General features: G+C 33.4%; 1 protein-coding gene across 2 annotated transcripts in view; it reads left to right on the forward strand.

Annotated features, from left to right (window-relative positions):
• Phtf2 (putative homeodomain transcription factor 2) overlaps positions 1-3,755 on the forward strand; it is a 138,508-nt gene extending 134,753 nt beyond the window's left edge. For both annotated transcript variants that reach the window (XM_027926341.3, XM_071613438.1), the window contains 2 exons: positions 566-691; positions 1,337-3,755. In XM_027926341.3, the coding sequence (XP_027782142.2) occupies positions 566-691; positions 1,337-1,357 (147 nt within the window). In that variant the 3' untranslated portion in view covers positions 1,358-3,755. The remainder of the gene's footprint in view (positions 1-565; positions 692-1,336) is intronic.
• Positions 3,756-8,650: the final 4,895 nt, after the last annotated feature.

Here is an 8,650-nt window from a genome sequence, read left to right on the forward strand (position 1 = left end):
AATTATTTGCATGCTTACTAAACTGTAAGTTCCTTAAGGAATTGTTTTTTAACTTTGCAGAGACCTGTACAGGATCTAGCATAAGTAGAACTTTAAATTTTTGAGTCAACCAATCAGGTAATCAGTGTATTTGAAAATAAATTGATTAAAAGAGGCATTTCGACATATGTGTTGATATTGTCTGAAAGTTTGGCTACCTTTCTAATTCTTCTGCAAAAAGATATTGTTCTGTTTCGGGTTCTATTCCAGCTCTTATACCAAAACATTTCTCTACCCTCCTTATAGTTACTACATCAGTCTAGTAACCAATTGGGGTTTCAAATTTAGTTTAAATATATAGAGAGAGTTATTTTAAAGGAAGTCACTTTCTCTTAAAAGAAATTTAAAACTATTATTAAAATTTATTTATTTCAAGTTTAAGTAAGTTTATACTTTCAAAAGCATCCATTATTTGTAACTTTTTTGGAACACTGTTCTTTTAAATCCTTGCTGTATTTTGTCCTGAATTAGTTAAACTGATAGTTCTTATTGAATTTGAGGCTAATGTTTTTTTCTCTTTGGCTAGGAATTGGACAGTCCCTTTAGATTATATGGTCTTACAATGAATCCACTGCTTTATAATATCACCCAGGTTGTCATCCTGTCAGCTGTTTCTGGTGTTATCAGTGACTTGCTTGGATTTAATTTAAAGGTAAGAGCTTGCGTGCGTGCGTATGTGCGTGCGAATCTCTTAGCACTCTGTTGCATTTTTGTGGCCTTTTTTTACCCTATCATTCTTTTGAAATCTCATATGCACAGCAACGGAGTAATTTTGATAAGATTGTATACAATTAATAAAAATAGTTTTATATTTAATTTGGAAGAATGATATATATTCATGGCTTCTGACATTCATAGAACTCCTAATTTGAAACAGAATTCATTGTATATTGGACTGTTATGTGGTATAAGTGGAAGTGTTTTTGTTTCCCCTCATATAGTTTGAATCTAATTTTGCTGATAAAGAGAAGGAATAATCCTATTTCTATTGTTAGCCAAAAGATGTATTACTTATCTATATAGCAATGCATATATCTGTCAATATATGCACAACTGTTAAGGTATAGAATGATCATATATTGGTACTTTCCTGTAAAAGAAAATGAGAAATATGTTTTTAACCCTTTTGTTTTTTTTTAAGGTGAGTTTTTTTTGAAAAGAGAAGAGAGGAGTTAAAAATACTAGAACCTGCACTAGTTTGTGAATGAAATTTAGATAAAAATAGTATATGGTATAATTTAAGTTTTCATACTGAAACTAACTCCATTGTCATTAATTCTATTACTTTTTTCTCTAGTTGTGGAAGATTAAATCATGACAATTCAGAGAAAAGAAGATGTAGCCTCTTTTCCAGAATACAAGTACTGACTAAGCTGCTTGAAAGCAGTCACCGACTCTGCTTCAGGAGTCTCCGCTGGGAAATTGAAGTGTTTACATCAGACTATCTTGTGCAATTCTTATATTTATTTTACCTGTTCACTGTTTTTTTTTACATTTATTTTAATCTTTATATTTTATTGTTAAGCATTTATGTTCTTAGTTGTTGAAAGGGTGATAAAACTGATATCCAGATACTTGAGATCCTGGTAATTGGTCATAAATAATTGACAAAATAAGATGTTATGAAAATAGAAGCCATTGCTAAGCACTGTTTTTCCATCAATGCCATGAAATTGCCTTACTTAAGGAAAAAATCCTTTAACTTTGGAATATTATATTGGACACATAAAGCATTTTATTGGGTAAATCAAGATCCATTCAGGTTTTCTCTTGAAATATTTAGGAACAATGCCAGGATCTAAACTGATTAAGCTGCAGTTTAAGCACCCTTCAGTATTAATATATATGGTATTACATAACAGGTCAACAAGTGCTCTTTAATGATAAAACTCTTAATGGAGCAATAATTGTAAATGGTTACCATACTGTAAAATATTTTGATAAAAATTAATTAGTAATAATTGTATTTATTTGAAACACTGGGCTGTTTGCACAGCTCCAACTGTGCATGCTCAAAATGTGCACTTTTAAAAATTGTTACTTTTAATGTGTATCTTTATATGGGATATGTTATAGTGTACTAGGGCATGATGTGGTATCCTTTTGAGTGAGTTATGTACTCATCTCACAAGTGAAGTGCCTACTGATATTACTAAAGTACATTATGTTTACTCAAGTGAAATAATTTTCTCCCATGGTACACTATAGTGTATGCTATTCATACCACACTTAAATGAACAACTTAAGAATAAGGTAAGAACCAATGAAATATTCGTTTGAGTGCTAGTTATAAAATTATATCCAAATTTTCAGAAAAGACAGCTTCAGCTTGCAAATTCTATTCTCTAAACTTAGTCTGGTGCATCCCCTTACCCACCCATATCCACATCCACACCCTCCATTATACAAGGGCTATTTTAGATGCTTTTAACCTGGAAAGTTAACTGCTACCCCCTTCAATAATTTGCCAAGTGTCCAATGAGAACTTATCTTGTTGGCATGTTAGGTAAATAGGGCAAATATGATAGTATCTTACATTGGGCCTTGATTTTAAGTTGTTGTATTTGTACAATCAAGTGTATTTTAGGAATTTCATGAAATGTAAAATGTTTTGTGATTTTTTTTAAAATTGATCATCTGGTTTCTAAAACAAAGAATTTATTTGAAACAATCTAGAATTTTCTTGGTGCAAAGTGTATTATATTGAATATCCTCATGTTTTTACCATGTTTTAAGGAATTTGAGATAATTCATTGTAAATAATTTATTTGATTGGTGCAGTTCTAATTCCCAAATTATAATCTTAAAATCAGGAATGTGTGGAGAACAGAGCCATGTCATATCACTTTGCTCTTACCATTCCTTTTAACCAGCCTCAATTCAGCCTCATTGTGTAGTATGTTTTCTTTCTACAGAAAACAACAGAAAGCATTTTGTTTTATTTGCCTATGTTCTAATATGTTTAATAATGACCAAAGTGCATTCTGAGTTTTTTCAAGGAATGTATTACTGGAGCTTTAAGAACATATTTAGTTTCTCATGTGAAAAATTAGGCTTTGTCTGATATGTTTCTTCTTCCTCTATTGTCTAATGTTGAGGTTGTTTTTAGGAAATATATTTTATAAAACTTTTTCAAAATAAGGTACATACCTAAACAGAACTTAACATTTTGCACAGAATATATCAAATATATTTTGAGAAAAAAAAAGTACGGCATGAGTTCTGTTAGGAGTCAAAGATGAAACTATTGTATCTCAGAAAAAAATAAAAACTTATTTCAAAATGGAAATATTTTTGAGAAAAGTAGCTGAGTATACTGATTTAGGAAAATGCTTGTTTTAGGTTGAAGTTCAATTTAATGTAGAGTTGGGAGTTGATTTATTAAGTACAGTATACCTCTCAACAACTTATTAATAATATGCTGAATTATGTCACTAATGTGGGCAGCAGTAGAATACTAAAAGGAAAAAGTTGTCATTTAAGCAATTTTAGAACATTAATAGAACTCTTTCAAAGTAGAAAATTGACATTGCTGCCTTTAAGAATACCATGAATGTAAGAAATTGAAAGAAATTGTAACATATCATATACTATAGAAAAGGCAGTTTGAAGATAGAATTGTGGCAGATGTTGTGTGTTAACTGTTGTTTCTTCGCCACATGTGTTGTATTTGAAAGTTTGAACAGCAAGTTTAAAATAAAACATTCTATGACTGACTTTTTTTTAAGTCATATACATTTCTGTGTTAAATTTTGTATTTACTATAGTATAAGCTTTAGTTCCAACCTTTAGGTGTGGGGGGATAAAACTAATTTTTTTTAACTTCCCAATACTTTGTGTTTTTTGATGATTCTCAGAACCTATGAAAGAGTAACTATACATACACAGGCTTTTCATTACCAAAATGCTTTTATATTATGAATGTTTGTTTATTTGTTTGTATTTGAATACAGAAAACTGGCTATGGCCTGGAATATTAAAATTCATAGAAGAAAAGTAGTGGTTTTTTTATATCTTTTTAGTTATATATGGGCACAGTATCTTTATTTTGTTTATTTATTTTTATGTGGTGCTGAGGATCGAACCCAAGGTCTCACATGTGAGAGGCGAGTGTTCTACCGCTGAGCTACAACCCCAACCCCAAAAGTAGTGTTTTTTTTAACAAATAATTTTGCCATATGAATTTAGAATGAAAGATTATAGTAATATGGTTATGCATTCTAATGTCTGGTACAAGTGTTCATGGTATTAAAATTAATCAGGGTCTATTGAAGTATGTTTCAAACTTGCTTTAAGCTTAGAATTGACTCCATATATATATCAATCAAGGATTAAACCCAGGAGCAGTTCTTTTTATGTTTTTATTTTGAGGCAGGATCTTGCTAAGTTGCTTAGGGCCTCGCTAATTTGCTGAGGCTGGCTTTGAACTTTTCATCCTCCTACTTCAGTCTCCCTATCTGCTGGGATTACATGCATATGCCACAATACCTGGCTAGAATTGGCTCTTTTAATGAATCTCCCTTCAGACTTCGAAAAGAGAACAATATCACTACTCCTCTTTCATTCATTGTATTACATAAAACACTAATTCTCAACCTTTTTTCTGCCATCCTGCATAAAGGATACCACAAATGCAAATGCTTAATAGCACTGGCTCTCCATAGCACTTACTTCCTGCGGGGTATAGGAGACTATTAGGGACAGGAAAAACCAAAGTGTTTATCTTACTCTCACACACTAGTCAGCATAATACTCCTGACATATTTTTCAGCAGACACCAATAGGTATGTTTATAAGTCAGTTCGACACTACCAGGAAATAGCATCAGATTCCACAGTTTGAGAGCCCAGTCCTACAAGAAAGCCCTCAACTTCAGATGCCAGTTGAAACCTCCAGATTGTGATGTGTATTTCTGAATGACCAGCCATAAATTGGGTTCCAACAACCCCTTGCCTGAGTGTATTTGCTAGAGCAGTTCCCAGAATTCAGGGAAATACCTTGTTTACCAATTTATTAAAAGGATATTGTAGAGGATACAAATGATGTAGGGGATGGTATGGGGGAAGGGACACAGAGCTTCCATCTTGAGGTGCACCCACCCTCCAGGTACCTCTACCTATTTGGCAATCTGGAAATACCTTGTGCTTTATAGTCAGGAATTTTTATAGGGGCTTCATTCTGTGGTTATTATCTGTTATAATTTGTAGCCCCTCATCCCTCTGGAGAATGGAAGGTAGCACTGAAATTTCTAAGTTTATAATCATGGCTTAGTCTTTCTGATGATTAACCACCAATATGTATATATTTCTTATTCTTTCAGAGTTGGTACAGATATACTTTCAAAAAATATTTGGAAAATTTGTCACCACCCTTCACCACCTTGAGAATTACCACCATTTTTCCGCTTCTTTCTTTCTTTTTTTTTTCCTGAGAATTACTGTCTTAAGGTCAGAAATTTTATAGAATGTAAGTTACATGAATTCCAAACTGTATTTACCACTGTCTAAAATGGTGCCTGATACATGGAAGAATCTCAGTGTATTGACTGAATGATGAATGAGTTGAGTTTAATGGGGCATTAGACACTACCTGATCCAAATTCCTCATTTAACAAACAGTCCACAAAAGAGGTTAAGAAGCTTGCCAATATTGTACAACTGGTCAATTATAGAACCCAGACTCTCCTTATACTCCTTGTAGGTATATTTTATAAAAGTATCTTTACTTTTTTATTAGTTGTTGATGGATCTTTATTTTATTTTTTTATTTATATGTGGTGCTAAGAATTGAACCCAGTGCCTCACACATGCTAGACAAACACTCTATCACTGAGCCACAACCCCAGCCCTTATAATAGTATCTTTATATAAACAATTTGGCATGTCTTGACTTATCAAAGTACCTCATCATGTGTTACTGATAAATTATGTGCCCATATTTGTTGTAGAGAGGTCATATATTTTATATAACCACCAATCTTTGGTCATAGGAAAAAGTCAGAATGCATCTCAACATCTCCCTATTCAGCTCTCTGCAGTATGACCTATTGAAAAGAACATGTGCATTGGCTTCAGACTTGAATTACAATCTTGAACAAATTTGGTTTTGTCATCTGTAGGTTACTGACAGTAGTATCTGTCTTATAGGTCTACTAGAAGAATTAATGAGAATATATGTAAAGCACCTACCATAGGAACTGATAAGTGCTGGTTGTGCAAAAAGATTAGTTCTCCTCCCCTTTCCCAACAAGAAAAACAAAGAAGTAGTGGCTTGGGATAATTAACAAAAACGTTTTTTACTAGGCATTGATGCTATATAAGATCAAATCCCTCCCTGCCAACTAATAGTCATGCTTCATATAAATTATCTTACATGAAGAATTGTTTTACAAAAAGCCAACATTTAATTTTCTTTCTTCACAAGGAGACAGAATAAAATGTGAGAGGGAAGTTTTCTCATTCTTTTGTAAGCATATATACTATATCCAATTATAAACACTTTTATCAAATTCTCATATGCATATTCCATTCATAGTTCTTGTTGGATCTCTGACTCAGTTGTGGATACAACACCCTAGAGTCTTTACCTCCTTCCTGTTCTCAACCCTCAACCGCACATTGTCTGCTTGCTTTGAGTTGGGAGAGCATCCAACTTGATTTTCTGTTAATCATGCTTATATATTACTAGAACCTCTGAGTCCTATATTTGACAATTTTTAAAAATCAATATCATCCACTTATATATTTTATACAATGACTCTTTCAAAACTTTGTTATCCTTAACCTCCTAATCTCTCTCATCCTGAAACTATTGTCATGTTTTCTCTTTATTAGAAGAGTGGACATCATTAAGCATTACTAATTCTGCCATTTTCTCCCTGCCTTAGCTCTGTGGAGGAGATATTGCTCTGTGAGGCCAACCTCGACATTCTCTTCTGCCCAACCTATATGAACAAGGCCACCTCATTCTTCCTCTTGCCATTATCTTTAATCTTTTCCTTTCTGACTTTTGTTGTAAATCATTTAGGTTCAATAAGATAAACTTGAGACTAGAGTATAAAAGCAGAAATTGTTTCTGCATATTTGTGAAGCTTTGCTGAACTGTGTCACTTTTTTCTCTCAGCCATCACTGAATGGGTCAATGATTGGTGCCTGACCCTATAGTGGCCAACCATTCAGTAGGCCTCAGAGAGCCTATGGGACCAGTTAGCATGAGAGCTTTGCTCAGTAGAGGCACTGTCTTTGATGGAGACTTGCAGACTAGTTAGATTCTCTCTTACTGCAAATTTCAGTTTAGGACATAGCATTAGAAGACAGAAATGCTAGAAAAATAGAGATCCAGAAGAAGCTATGAACTCAACAAAATGATAAGATAGAGAGGAGGTAGTGATAGTTGAGGAAAGAGAAAAAATTAACAAAAACTACCCAAGAATAGCAGAGGCAGAAAAACTGTACTTGACAGGATGTGCTATTTATTGGATTATTAGAGCTGGTCTCAGAATGTTGTAACCTCAACTTGTTCTCTGAATTGTGCTGCCAGATGTCTCCATTTATCCTTACAATAAACATTTAATACCTGAAGTAACCAAATGTGAACTCAACCTGAAAAAGCCTCACACAAATGGCTGTTCAATCTTGCACTGTTCAATCTTCTGTCTCCTTCTGTCTTGTATCCTGTTTGAATGTGGTACTTGCCTCTCAATGCTACCTACACTTTTAACATATTTAGGCCTCCTCTGTCTGAAAAAATAGTTACTAATCTCAATGCTGAGTGTTTTCCTTATTCCTTTTTATATAATGTTATTTAATTCTGTATATTCAACAAATGATCTGGAATGTAACTTAGTGGCTTGTTTTCTTTTTGTCTTTAAAGCCAAATCTAACTTGTACTGCTAACAATAATTGACTTTCTATAAATATGCATTAACCTCTTTGACAGGGTTAATACGTATTTATATTTATATATGATTTCTGTCATTGTATTTTAATCTTGGTCAAATATTCCTGTAAGTTTTGATAAATTATTTATATATGAGAATTTCTGGTTTCTCTTAAAGAAGAGGTGTGCTTTAAGGCAAAACAGACATATTCCCAAAGGCTACGACCAGTTTTTATCCCTTGAGATATATACTCAGTGTTTGCAAATGCATTTACTTGTTTTGCTTGGAAATGCAGACTTTGAGCTGACAGCTATTCTGACTTCTATTTATACCTCTTGCTATCAGCCAAAATTACTGGGTTAGTTTAGTGAGGCTGAAATATTCTCATAGCATGAATTCTGCTGTTTAGAGAAAGATGTTAGGATAAGAGGTCAGCCTAGGAAATGGAAACAGATCAAGCATTTTTAAAATGCCAATTTTATAGTTTTTCTTTTATCTATTCCATGGATGGTTTTTCAATATGTGCTAGGCACTGAGCTAGGTGCTAGGGATATAGAAATTAAAATAGGGATTGAACCCAGGGGTACTCTACCACTGAGTTACACCCCTGACTCTTTTTATTTTGAAATGGTCTGTGCCACATTGCCCAGGCTAGCCCTAAACTTTTGATCCTACTGCCCCAGCTTCCTGAGTTGCTGAGATTACAGATATATGCCAACATCCTTGGCTAGT

The sequence above is a fragment of the Marmota flaviventris genome, chromosome 1 (genome assembly GCF_047511675.1).
Source record: "Marmota flaviventris isolate mMarFla1 chromosome 1, mMarFla1.hap1, whole genome shotgun sequence".
Taxonomy (NCBI): domain Eukaryota; kingdom Metazoa; phylum Chordata; class Mammalia; order Rodentia; family Sciuridae; genus Marmota; species Marmota flaviventris.